This window comes from Triticum dicoccoides, chromosome 7B (genome assembly GCF_002162155.2).
Source record: "Triticum dicoccoides isolate Atlit2015 ecotype Zavitan chromosome 7B, WEW_v2.0, whole genome shotgun sequence".
Taxonomy (NCBI): Eukaryota; Viridiplantae; Streptophyta; class Magnoliopsida; order Poales; family Poaceae; genus Triticum; species Triticum dicoccoides.
Genome location: NC_041393.1, coordinates 2509920 through 2524006, shown reverse-complemented (window position 1 = coordinate 2524006; position 14087 = coordinate 2509920). Strand labels below are relative to the sequence as shown.

Here is a 14087-nt window from a genome sequence, read left to right as displayed (position 1 = left end):
GTTGTGATTAACTTTACTAAAAAAATGAGCATAGATGCTTATTTTTAATGACTTATTACAACTCAGAAATAAATAGAAAAAAATAAATATAGCAGAAAAGAAAAAAAACTATATAAAAAACTACTCAGAAATAAATAGAAGAAAAAATAGTTGTGATTAACTTTACTAAAAAAATGAGCATAGATGCTTATTTTTAATGACTTATTACAACTCCGAAATAAATAGAAAAAAACAAATATAGCAGAAAAGAAAAAAAACTATATAAAAAACTACTCACAAATAAATAGAAGAAAAAATAGTTGTGATTAACTTTACTAAAAAAATGAGCATAGATGCGCTTATAGAGAGAATTCAACCTAAATTCATAATAAATTTCTACTAACTTCAGAGAAATTCAATATGAATTTAGGTCAAATTCCCCATATAAAGGCATCTATTTTCATTTTGAGAGGAGCTCAACAAGGCAGAGAGGGAGGGACTTATAAACCGGTGTGAGCCCCCTTTAGTCCCGGTTGGTGGCATGAACTGGGACTAAAGTGCAGCCTTTGGTCCTGGTTCATGCCACCAACCTGGACCAATAGTGGTGGGCCAGGAGCGAGGACCATTGGTCCCGGTTTGTCCCTCCAACCGGGACCAAAAGGTCCAGACAAACCGGGACCAATGGCCCACGTGGCCCGGCCGGCCTCCGGGGCTCACGAACCGGGTCCAATGCCCCCATTGGTCCCGGTTCTGGACTGAACCGGGACTAATGGGCTGGCCCAGCCTGGACCATTGCCCCCTTTTCTACTAGTGTAAGTATGACATGCTAAAAGAGTTGATGTTGGACAAGGAAGACAATGTAATGGTTTATGTTTTCTCATATCTCAGTTAAAGTATATTGTCATTGATCTTCCCAACATGTTGAGCCTGCCTTTCCCCCTCATGCTAGCCAAAATTCCTTGCACCAAGTAGAGATACTACTTGTGCTTCCAAATATCCTTAAACTCAATTTTGCCATGAGAGTCCACCATACCTACCTATGGATTGAGTAAGATCCTTCAAGTAAGTTGTCATGCTGCAAGCAATAAAAATTGCTCTGTAAATATGTATGACTTATTAGTGCGGAGAAAATAAGCTTTATACAATCTTGTTATGGAAGCAATAAAAGCGACGGACTGCATAATAAAGGTCCATATACAAGTGGCAATATAAAGTGACGTTCTTTTGCATTAAGATTTTATGCATCCAACCCTAAAAGCACATGACAACCTCTGCTTCCCTCTGCGAAGGGCCTATCTTTTACTTTATGTTTTTACTTTATGCTTGAGTCAAGGTGATCTTCACCTTTCCCCTTTTCATTTTATCCTTTGGCAAGCTCCTCGTGTTTGAAAGATCCTGATATATATATCCAATTGGATGTAAGTTAGCACGAATTATTATTGTTGACATCACCCAAAGGTGAATACGTTGGGAGGCAACACAATAAGCCCCTATCTTTCTTAGTGTCCGGTTGAAACTCCATAACCACAAGTATTGCGTGAGTGCTAGCAATTGTAGAAGACTATATGATAGTTGAGTATGTGGACTTGCAGAAAAGCTCTATTCTTGACTCTTTCTGATGTTATGATAAATTGCAGTTGCTTCAATGACTGAGATTATAGTTTGTTAGTTCTCAATGAAGTTTCTGAACCATACTTGACATTGTGAATTGATTGTTACTTGAGCATAAGAAATCATATGACAAAAATCTATATATGTTGCTGTTATAAGAATGATCATGATGCCCTCATGTCCGTATTTTATTTTTATCGACACCTCTATCCCTAAACATGTGGACATATTTTTCGATTTCGGCTTCCGCTTGAGGACAAGCGAGGTCTAAGCTTGGGGGAGTTGATACGTCCATTTTGCATCATGCTTTTATATAGATATTTATTGCATTATGGGCTTTTATTACACATTATATCTCAATGCTTATGGCTATTCTCTCTTATTTTACAAGGTTTATCATGAAGAGGGGGAATGCCGGCAGCTGGAATTCTGGCTGGAAAAGGAGCAGATATTGGAAACCTATTCTGCACAGCTCCAAAAACCCTAAAACTCCACAGAAGTCATTTTTGGACTTAATACGAATTATTGAGCGAAGAAAACACCAGAGGGGGCCCACACCCTGGCCAGGAGGGTGGGGGGCGCGCCCACCCCTACTGGGCGCGCCCCTGTCTCCTGGGCCCCCTGGTGGCCCTCTGGTGCCCATCTTCTGCTATATGAAGGCTTTTACCCTGGAAAAAAAATCATAAGCAAGCTTACGGGATGAAACTCCGCCGCCACGAGACGGAACCTTGGCGGAACCAATCTAGGGCTCCGGCGGAGCTGTTCTGCCGGGGAAACATCCCTCCGGGAGGGGGAAATCATCACCATCGTCATCACCAACGATCCTCTCAACGGGAGGGGGTCAATCTCCATCAACATCTTCACCAGCACCATCTCCTCTCAAAACCCTAGTTCATCTCTTGTATCCAATCTTGTATCAAAACCACAAATTGGTACCTGTGGGTTGCTAGTAGTGTTGATTACTCCTTGTAGTTGATGCTAATTGGTTTACTTGGTGGAAGATCATATGTTCAGATCCTTAATGCATATTAATACTCCTCTGATTATGAACATGAATATGCTTTGTGAGTAGTTACGTTTGTTCCTGAGGACATGGGTGAAGTCTTGCTATTAGTAGTGATATGAATTTGGTGTTCGTTCGATATTTTGATGAGATGTATGTTGTCTCTCCTCTATTGGTGTTATGTGAACATCGACTACATGACACTTCACCATTATTTGGGCCTAGAGGAAGGCATTGGGAAGTAATAAGTAGATGATGGGTTGCTAGAGTGACAGAAGCTTAAACCCTAGTTTATGCGTTGCTTCGTAAGGGGCTGATTTGGATCCATATGTCTAATGCTGTGGTTAGGTTTACCTTAATACTTCTTTTGTAGTTGCGGATGCTTGCAATAGGGGTTAATCATAAGTGGGATGCTTGTCCAAGTAAGGGCAGTTCCCAAGCACCGGTCCACCCACATATCAAATTATCAAAGTACCAAACGCGAATGATATGAGCGTGATGAAAACTAGCTTGACGATAATTCCCATGTGTCCTCGAGAGCTCTTTTCTCATTATAAGAAATTGTCCAGCCTTGTCCTTTGCTACAAAAAGGATTGGGCCACCTTGCTGCACTTTATTTACTTTCATTGCTTGTTACCCGTTACAATTTATCTTATCACAAAACTATCTGTTACCTACAATTTCAGTTCTTGCAGAGAATACCTTACTGAAAACCGCTTGTCATTTCCTTCTGCTCCTCGTTGGGTTCGACACTCTTACTTCTCGAAAGGACCACGATAGATCCCCTATACTTCACTACAGGAATCAGCTAATTTGCCGTCCGCCAAGGCGGATGGAAAAGGCATGGACGGCGGACGGCAAAGGACTTTGCCGTCTGCCGCGGACGGCAAAATGCACCGGCAAAGAAAGGATCGGTAAAGAGCTTCTTTGCCGTCTGCTTTCCTAAGTGGACGGCAAAGGGGCCTTTGCCATCAGTGGCGAACGGCAAAGAAACCCGACGCCAATAAATTCGCTGTTAGTCCGTTGGGTGGCTAACGACAGTGTTTTCCGTCCGCGGCTGACGGCAAATTGCATCAGGCCTTTGCCGTCCGCCTGATGACGTCAGTTGGACGTCACTGCCCAGCAAGTATTTGCCGTCCGCGGCTGCAGGTTCTTTGCCATCTGCTGGCAGATGGCAAAGAGCCTATATTGCCCCATTTAATTCTGTTTTTTCTTATATCAATTCATTTTCACATAATATCAAACACACACACACACACACACACACACATATTACCAATAGTCATGAACACATACATATCCAACACATATTACAAATAGTAGCAAGTTTCATCCATACATGCATATACATACTTTCATCAATATTACACAGTTTCATCCATAGGTAGCAAGTTTCACCAAGTCAAAACTATCTTATCACTAAGATCTTCTCTGGATCTTCTTCTTTTCTTCCAACCTGCATAACAAAAACACTAAGAAAGAGAGAATGAGTTAGGAGTAGAAATGTAGCATTTCACTTGGTGAAATGCAATGCTGTAGGAGCCAGCACTTCAGATCAAGACAATCGTAAATTAGTGTAAAGTTATGACAGATCTGTGCATATGTAAATAAAGCAATTAACCATAGTTGTACGTCCTAGCTACTCTAGCAAACACACCTACTCTATTGCAATACAGAAGAACATTGTGCTGCTGTAGTAGGTAGAGGAGTAGGAACAACATGCTGCTTGTGGGAAATTGATCCAAGGATGCACCTGGTGGCCGATGGGCTTGGTCGGCGCTGCTCCGGCGAGGGGCATCACTCCGGCAAGGAGGAGGCCCATGCAGCGAGGAGGAGGCCCGTGCGGCAAGGAGGATGCTACTCCCAAGACTCCCATGCATGTCATCCTCGGGATTTACCTAAAACATATCAGCAACAAGGATGAGTACAAAGACTCAGCAAGTTCATAAAGGAATAATAAACAATACTCATATCAATATACCAAGACTCGGTTAACACCATACACTCATAAGTGTTCGACACATATAATGGTGCCCTACATGCCTACATGCTCAGCTCATTTCATTTCGTATACCGGTATAGCTTGAGTGCACGCCCGTCGACATCCACTCACTCCAATATGTGGAGCTTGCTTCCAAAGTAGGTCGCACCCCAACAATGAAGGTCTCAATGTGCCCACCAAGGTAGTGCACGCCTTCATTCACTATCATCATGAGTGCAAGTATGCAAATGCAAGCATAGTACTTGAATCAACATATCATGGTCATCGTCATCGCCATTATAATAAACATCATTGACATGGAAGATATCATAAATAAAAAATGGAATGTAGAGATTGTGCAAGTCATTATCCCGTCATGAACTTGCCTCAACTGCGGGGCACAAATTGTGAGGCAAACGGTTCCGAACTCGAAGTACCCACACTTGTCATCAAGCTTATATCCCAGTCACAGCAAAGCATGGTCTCAACACATAAGAATATATAATTTAGTGGCGCTCCTACGCAGAAGACCCCGGCTCATACGTACGTTATCACATTATAAGTCCTCATATCATCAACGATGACAAAATCTTAGAGTATAAGTCTAGTTAATTACAATCACCAAGTCAAACGTAAAATTCTGTCCAACATAGTACAGTCATCTTAATAATTTCATAGAATTTAGTGTATAACAAGAAATCTAACAAATAATATATGTTTAAGCATCTGCAGAATATCCTCTACAATTTTTGTGTTGTGACTTTAATTTAATTAAACCTTTAGCATGGCCTAAACTGCCATACAACAAATTCTGCACCCCAGGAACATAAATTTCGGGACAGAAAACTAAAATGATGGCTGCTCTCAAACCGTACATCCAAGCGAAGCAAATAAGTACTCTACGGAAACCTTGGAACTTTAACTAAAACTTATGTAAAGGGGCCAACTCTAAATGCTAAGAATAGCTAACTCAATTTTTAGATAGAAGCTTGCTGTCAAGAACTGTCAGGCAGTGCAGTTTTTAACTGAACCAAGTTCAGTATTGTACAACAAGGGAAAACCAGTGTACAAGAGCATTTCTAATCCTCACGTGTAAGATAAAACATAATTATAACTTGCAAACTAACTCCTCGCCCCAGGTTTAATTGCTTACACGCATATAGACATGTTCGTCAAGCTGTTGGCATACCTGAACAAGCAAAACAGGCCACATCAAACAATCCAGCCAAGATGCTAACCCACCTACAGGAACTATGTTGCTCCAACGCTAAAGATCGAACCAAGAGTGACACAACGAGTTGGAGAAGCAACAGAGCGGGGGTGGGCCGATGGCCAACAGCAGCCCGTGCTCCACCGGCAGCAGTGGCGGCCACGACGACGCAAGGAGCAGGGGAGTGGGAGCAGCCTCCACACGACAGCGGCCACGACGAGAAGTGGTGCCAAGAACAGCAGCAATCTCACAGCGATGACAATCACGCCACCAGTAGCAGCAGCGACCTGACGGCTGCGGCCTCCAATGGATAAGATGAGAGGAAGACTTGGAAAGGGGAATAGAAGAAAACGCAGTCTTGAGAACAACATACAGCGGCCCAACGGCCGCGAGGCAGCATGGGGCGGCGGCGACGACGCGGGGACGCGGGCGGGGCACAGAGGACCTCGGTGCTCGGCCACCATGGCAGCAGTGGATCTCGAGGTCGAGGCGACCGGCGACGAGGCTTCCGCGATGGGGCAGCGAGCTTGTTGGGAGGTGGGGGCGACGCGGGGACGCTGGCGGGGCGCAGAGGAGCTCGGTGCTCGGCTCCCATGGCGGCGGCGGATCTCGAGGTCGGGGCGACCGGCGACGAGGCTTCCGCGGTGGGGCGGCGAGCTTGTGGTGGGGAACGGCGGGGATCACCGAAATCTGGCGGCGGCGTGGGGTGGAGAAGGGGATCGAGGAAGTCAAGAGAGATGGGATCCAACGTGGGTGTGTGTGCGCGTGGGTTGGGCGTGTGTGCATCGTGGGTGGGGCCTGAGGCTGTGTGGGTCGTGGGTGGGTGTCTTCCGGGGGCGGCCGTTAGATATGTTAGGTTATTTTCTTTGCCGTCTGCTTTCGGGCTCTTTGCCATCCGCTAGCTGACGACAAAGAAAGTGGCCGTTAGTTTTTTCGTTAGTGGGTGCCACCTCCCTATTTGCCGTCAGCCAGCGGACAGCAAAGATTCTTTGCCCTCAGCCAACGGACGGCAAAGAAATGGCAGATTGCAAAGACCTTCTTTGTCGTCTGCCATTTGTTTGCCGTCAGCTTCTTGGTAGCTGATGGCAAAGATCTTCTTTGCCGTCCGCTAGCTGACGGCAAAGAATTGGCAGACAACAAATTCCCTGATTCCAGTAGTGCTTGTGGGTCATCAGTCTCATGATTTCAATTTCTCTAAATTTCTTAGACAACCTCATGATAAAGAATTGCCTAGTAAGGATGAAATTATTGGTCTTGCTTCTATTGCAGTGCCTCCTAATGATCCTTTAGAACAATATTTTCTAGACCATGAAAATTATATCTTTATGAATGAAAGAAGGGAAACAGATGAAGTATTCTTTAATCAAGGGCCTATTTTGAAACACAATTTGCCTGTTGAAATCCTTGGGGATCCTCCTCCACCCAAGGGTGATCCCGTGTTTGAGTACCTGATACTCTGAAATATGCTTATCTTGATGAAAAGAAGATATATCCTGTTATTATTAGTGCTAACATTTCAGAGCGTGAAGAAAAGAAATTATTGAAAACTCTGAAGAAGCACCGTGCCGCTATTGGATATACTCTTGATGATCTTAAGGGCATTAGTCCCACTCTATGTCAGCACAAAATTAAATTGGAGAAAGATGCTAAACCAGCTGTTGATCGTCAACGACGGTTAAATCCTAAGATGAAAGAAGTGGTAAGAAATGAAATACTAAAGCTTCTAGAGGCAGGTATAATTTATCCTATTGCTAATAGTCAATGGGTAAGCCATGTTCATTGTGTCCCTAAGAAAGGAGGTATCACTGTTGTTCCTAATGATAAGAATGAATTGATTACTCAAAGAATTGTTACAGGTTATAGAATGGTAATTGAATTTCACAAATTAAATAAGGCTAATATAAAAGATCATTACCCTCTACCTTTTATTGATAAAATTCTAGAAAGACTATCCAAACATACACATTTCTGCTTCCTAGATGGTTATTCTGGTTTCTCTCAAATACCTGTGTCAAAAGAGGATCAAGAGAAAATCACTTTTACTTGCCCTTTCGGTACCTGTACTTATAGACGTATGCCTTTTGGTTTATGCAATGCACCTGCTATCTTTCAAAGGTGTATGACCGCTATATTCTCTGACTTTTCTGAAAAGATTGTTGCGGGTTTTCATGGATGATTTCTCCGTTTATGGAACTTCTTTTGATGATTATTTGAGCAACCTTGATCGAGTTTTGCAGAGATGTGAAGAAACTAATCTTTTCTTGAATTTGGAAAAGTGTCACTTTATGGTTAATGAAGGTATTGTCTTGGGGCATAAAATTTATGAAAGAGGTATTGAAGTTGATAAAGCTAAAGTAGATGCTATTGAAAAGATGACGTGTCCTAAAGATATCAAAGGTATAAGAAGTTTCCTTGGTCATGCTGGCTTCTATAGGAGGTTTATTAAAGAATTTTCTAAAGTTTCTAGGCCTCTCACTAATCTTTTGCAAAAATATGTTCCTTTTGTTTTTATGATGATTGTGTAGAAGCATTTGAAATACTTAAGAAAGTCTTGATTTCTGCTCCTATTGTTCAGCCACCTAATTGGAATTTACCCTTTGAAATTATGTGTGATGCTAGTGATTATGCTATTAGTGCTGCTCTAGGAAAAAAAGTAGATAAGAAATTATATGTTATTCAGTATGCTAGTCAAACTCTAGACAATGCCCAGAGAAATTGTGCTACTACTGAAAAGGAATTTTTAGCAGTTGTATTTGCATGTGATAAGTTCAGACCATATATTGTTGATTCCAAAGTAACTGTTCACACTGGTCATGCTGCTATTAAATATTTTATGGAAAAGAAAGATGCTAAACCTAGACTTATCAGATGGGTTCTCTTGCTACAAGAATTTGATTTGCATATTACTGATAGAAAGGGAGTTGAGAACCCCGTTGCAGACAACTTTTCTAGGTTAGAGAATGTTCTTGATGACACATTGCCTATTGATGATAGCTTTCCTGATGAGCAATTAAATGTCATAGATGCTTCTTGTAATACTCCATGGTATGCTAACTATGGGAATTATATTGTTGCTAAATTTATACCACCTAGTTTCACATACCAGCAAAAGAAAAAGTTTTTCTATGATTTAAGATATTACTTTTGGGATGATCCACACCTTTATAAAGAAGGAGTAGATGGTGTTATTAGACGTTGTGTACCCGAGCATGAACAGGAACAGATCCTACGCAAGTGCCACTCTGACTCTTACGGAGTACACCATGCTGGAGATAGAACTACACATAAGGTATTGCAATCCAGTTTCTGTTGGCCCACTATCTTTAAAGATGCATGTAAGTTTGTCTTATCTTGTGATGAATGCCAAAGAATTGGTAATATTACTAGAAGTCAGGAAATGCCTATGAACTATTCACTTATTATTGAACCATTTGATGTTTGGGGCTTTGATTATATGGGATCTTTTCCTTTCTCTAATGGGTATACACATATTTTAGTTGCTGTTGATTACGTTACTAAGTGGGTTAGAAGCTATTCCAACTAGTAGTGTTGATCATAACATTTCTATTAAGATTCTTAAAGAAGTTATTTTACCTAGGTTTGGAGTCCCTAGATATTTAATGACTGGTGGTGGTTCACATTTTATTCATGGTGCTTTCCATAAAATGCTTGCTAAGTATGATGTTAATCATAGAATTGCATCTCAATATCATCCTCAGTCTAGTGGTCAAGTAGAATTGACCAATAGAGAGATTAAATTAATTTTGCAAAAGACTGTGAATAGATCTAGAAAGAATTTGTCTAAGAAACTTGATGATACATTATGGGCTTATAGAACTGCTTTTAAGAATCCTATGGGTATGTCTCCGTATAAAATGGTATATGGAAAAGCATGTCATTTACCTCTTGAACTAGAACATAAGGCATATTGGACTATTAAAGAGCTCATTATGATTTCAAACTTGCCAGTGAGAAGAGGTTATTTGACATTAGCTCACTTGATGAATGGAGAACCCAAGCCTATGAGAATGCCAAGTTGTTTAAAGAAAATCTGAAAACATGGCATGACAAAAGGATACAAAAGCGTGAGTTTAATGTAGGTGATCATGTTTTGCTATACAAATCTCGTTTAAGATTTTTTGCAGGAATAAATGGGAAGGTCCATACATTATCGAGGAGGTCTATCGTTCCGGTGCCATCAAAATTAACAATGTCAAAGGCATAAATCTGGAGGTGGTAAATAGTCAAAGAATCAAACATTATATCTAAGGTACTCCCATAAATGTTGAGATCAATATATTAATACCGTAACACCGATGGAGTACATAAGGGGCACTTTCCAGAAGTTTTCAGACTCCGAAAAGGAATAGATATGTGGTACGGTAAGTAAACCGACTCTAAAACATTTCCAATTATAAATTTTCTCCGTTTTGGAATATTTAAAAAGTTGGGAAAATTAAAAGTAGTCCGAAAGAGACACGAGGCGTCCACAAGGGTGGAGGGCACGCCCCCCGTCCTTGAGGCCACCTTGTGTACCTTCCGGACTACGTTTTCTTGCACGATACTTCTTTTGGTCGGTAAAAATTCATTATATAATCTCCCGAAGGTTTTAACAACCGTACCACGGCAAAATCCCTTGTTTTCGTTTTGAGCTGCTTTCTGCCAGAGTTTTCAAGGCCATGCATCAGGTCGTCCTCCTCCTCCAACAACGCGGACGACGATGCTTGGTTGATGCAGATGGAACTTAGAAGGGAGGATGTCGATGGTGCTACGATGGAGGAGTATGAAGGGGACTCACTTGAGGAACAACCTCCGACAACGGAGAAGGGCACTCTGGTGGGCATATCCGCTATTCCAAGTCCCATCAAGCAATAGGAACCACCAACAACCATGAAGACCAAGAGGTTCGAGAAGGGCTTCCCCCTAGGAGGCCCTTACACAGATTGCAGTGGAACAACTTTCATAATTTGGTTCATAATTATGGAGTGGAGAACACCCCTCGCACACATATACCCTCCAAATGGGACATATCCCGTCCAATTGAAAGCAATGCAGGGAAGAGTTCTTGGGGGCCTGAAAATAAGCATCTTATGGACGAAATTCAGAAAAATGCAAATATGCTCCAACGTGTACTCCAAGAACTGCAAGTTATGAAGGGTGCATTAATGAAGTTAACGAATTCATCAACAACTCTATCATCACCACCTCCGAAGAAAGAAACATAAATACATGGGTATGGGCACTCCCCTTGGCAACTGCCAAGCTTGGGGTGCTGCCCCAGTATCGTATCATCATCACATCTTTATCTTTATATTTTTTCTTAGTTCGATCCTTTTGCTTATATCTTGATCTAGAGGAATAAAGTTTTAGTATGATCTAGCTTTGAGTTTCGCCTCGATATCTATCTATGTAATCGAGTCCGTGAGATATATAATAAAGAGTAGTTTTCAGTTAAGGGCTTTGCTTTCTTGCTATGATCTTGAGGGAACTAAATAAAAGAAAGAACAAAAAGAAATAAAGAGTTCATATATTGATCTTATGGATAGTAATGACTTCACATATAAAGTGTATGATGAATAGAAGTTATTGAGAGTTAACAAACATAGTTTGGTCATTGTTGCAATTAATAGAAAGTAATAAAGAAAGAGAGCTTCACATATAAATATACTATCTTGGACATCTATTGTAATTGTGAGCACTGATTAAAATATGACATGCTGAAAAGTTGATGTTGGACAAGGAAGACAACATAATAGGTTATGTTTTCTTATATCCGAATTGAAGTTATATTATCATGGATCATCCAACAAGTTAAGTTTGCTTTTCCCTCTCATGCTAGCCAAATTCTTTGCACCAAGTAGAGATACTACTTAAGCTTCCAAGCATCCCTAAACCCAGTTCTGCCATGAGAGTCCATCATACCTACCTATGGATTGAGTAAGATTATTCAAGTAAGTTGTCATCGGTGAAAGCAATAAAAATTGTTCCTCTAAATATGTATGATCTATTAGTGTGAAGAAAATAAGTTTTATACGAACTTGTGATATGGAAGAAATAAAAGCGACAGACTGCATAATAAAGGTCTTTATCACAAGTGGCAATATAAAATGACGTTCTTTTACATTAAGATTTTGTGCATCCAACCATAAAAGTGCATGACAACCTCTGCTTTCCTCTGCGAAGGGCCTATCTTTTACTTTTATCTTCTACCCTTATACAAGAGCCATGGTGATCATCACTTTTCCTTTTACACTTTTTCCTTTGGCAAGCTCTATGTGTTGGAGAGATCTGGATATATATATCCACTCGGATGTAGGTTTTCATAAAGTATTATTGTTGACATTATCCTTGAAGAAAGAAGTTGGAGGGCGAAACTATAAGCCCCTATCTTTCTCTGTGTCTGATTGAAACTTTGTACCCATAAGTATCGTGTGAGTGTTAGCAATTGTGAATGATTAAATAATAGTTGAGTATGTGAATTTCCTGAAAAGATCCTTAATTGACTCTTTTCGATGTTATGATAAATTGCAATTGCTTCATTGACTGAGATAATAGTTTATCAGTTTTCAATAAAGTTTCTGATTCATACTTTACTTTGTGAACAGATTGTTACTTTAGCATAAGAAATTATATGTCATTATATGTTGTTGTTCTAAAAAGGATCATGATGCCCTCATGTCCGTATTTTATTTTATCGACACCTCTATCTCTAAACATGTGGACATATTTATTGATATCGGGTTTCGCTTCAGGACAAGTGAGGTCTAAGCATGAGGGAGTTGATACGTCCATTTTGCATCAGGCTTTTATATTAATGTTTATTGCATTCGTGAGGGAATTTGTGGATTGAGGTGGGTGATAAAATAGAAGCCCGATGTAGTTTATACGAAGAATCGCGTCTTGTTTGACATATAATTTTAGAGAGTTATTATTGCCTTCCAAATAATTACCGTCATGTAATCAAGGCCAGTGTTGGATTCCACGTCATTTTCAACTGCGGAGGCATTTAATCTTTCCCCCAATAATTGATCTTTGAACCATTTTGATTTAACTGTTGTGCCCAGTAAATAATCTCTTTCCAATCTCACAGGTATGGGCGCATGACTACATGCGCATTTCCTATTCGCAATCGCATGCATTCTCACACCTGGAGCAGTTGTTGCTTTGTAATAAAGCAGAAAATAAAACAAAGTAATTGGACCATTTCTCGCCTTGTGTAGTAGAAGAATATGAAAAGGAAAGAATCGCTGGTGAGGACGTCCCAAATCTACAAAGAAACACCACACATTTTTCTTTCCTTTTCCTCCTCCCCATGATCCTCTAGCTGATGCATATGGGAATGCTTGGTTCCCCGTATGCACTACCATTATCTTTTTCTTAGGAAAATCATATCTCCTGATTGCATGCCATCTTATCTTTCTCTCACAGGCAAGGAAGTATTTCATTTTTGTTACTTAATGTATCCACCGAATGGTTGGCCAGAGTACATGTATGATAGATTTATATATTACCAAAAGGGATTTACTTATACTTGGCAACGAGATATTGCATGTCCTACACACCATTTTGATACATTTTTATTCAATATAATACATTATAAAACCAGGAGAGATATAAAGATACTTGGCAACAAAATGTTGCATGTCTTACACACCATTTTGATACATTTTTTATTCTAAGACGAAATGTTCACTTGTTTTACACACGATAATTCTAGCATCCATTGTGCAGCACAAAAATGAGACAAAAAATGGGCCAGCCAAATTTTCCACCAACTCACAATGTCGAGCACAAAAATGAAACAGAAAAAAAAGAAAACCAAAAAATGAAACAGAGAAACCAAAAATAAAAACGTGCGCATGCGCCAAATGGGCCTGTCAACTTTTATTATAGTTAAAGTTTTGGTAAGTTATTTGACACGAACGAGTTAATGCATGACGTGTTTTTGGGAAAGTGCCGAATTGATTGAGTTAATGCATGCGTCAGATGGACCGGTGAAATTCGGCTACGATTGAGCAAAGGTCACCTGTAAGACCATCGCGGGCGTAATATAGGGTTTGATGAACGGTGGTGTGCGGTGAGCCGAGACTACCGACTCCCCTTTAGAAGTAGAGATTTTTGGAAAAGTGTCGAGTGTTAATACATGCATCAAATGGACTGGAGAAATTTGGCTACAGTTGAGCGAAAGGTCACCTATAAGACGTTCGGGGGCGTAATATATGGTTTGACGAAGAGTGGTTGGAGGTGGGACGAGACTACCAACTCCCCCTTTCGGAGTAGAGATTATAAATTGATGATTTCAA

General features: G+C 40.6%; 1 protein-coding gene across 2 annotated transcripts; it reads right to left on the bottom strand.

Moving 5' to 3' along the window:
* Positions 1-3921: 3921 nt before the first annotated feature.
* On the bottom strand, positions 3922-6542 carry LOC119340580 (serine/arginine repetitive matrix protein 1-like). 2 transcript variants are annotated; one of them, XM_037612507.1, is made up of 3 exons: positions 6158-6542; positions 4347-4491; positions 3922-4065 (listed from the first exon to the last, which is right to left on the bottom strand). In XM_037612507.1, the coding sequence occupies exons 1-3, from the start codon at positions 6377-6379 to the stop codon at positions 4013-4015; spliced, it is 420 nt and encodes a 139-aa protein (XP_037468404.1). In that variant the 5' UTR covers positions 6380-6542; the 3' UTR covers positions 3922-4012. The 2 variants fall into 2 exon arrangements, with proteins under 2 accessions (XP_037468404.1, XP_037468403.1); XM_037612506.1 differs by having other exon boundaries at positions 3929-4049.
* Positions 6543-14087: the final 7545 nt, after the last annotated feature.

Bases quoted from the DNA above. Each gene is read 5' to 3' on its own strand.
- LOC119340580 (XM_037612506.1), bottom strand. From the start codon at position 6,379: ATGGGAGCCGAGCACCGAGCTCCTCTGCGCCCCGCCAGCGTCCCCGCG. The intron at 4,492-6,157 runs GTATGTTGTTCT...GATATGTTTTAG, and splicing joins CTCGCGGCCGTTGGGCCGCT to GTAAATCCCGAGGATGACAT. The intron at 4,050-4,346 runs GTGCATCCTTGG...TTTGTTATGCAG, and splicing joins CCAAGCCCATCGGCCACCAG to GTTGGAAGAAAAGAAGAAGA.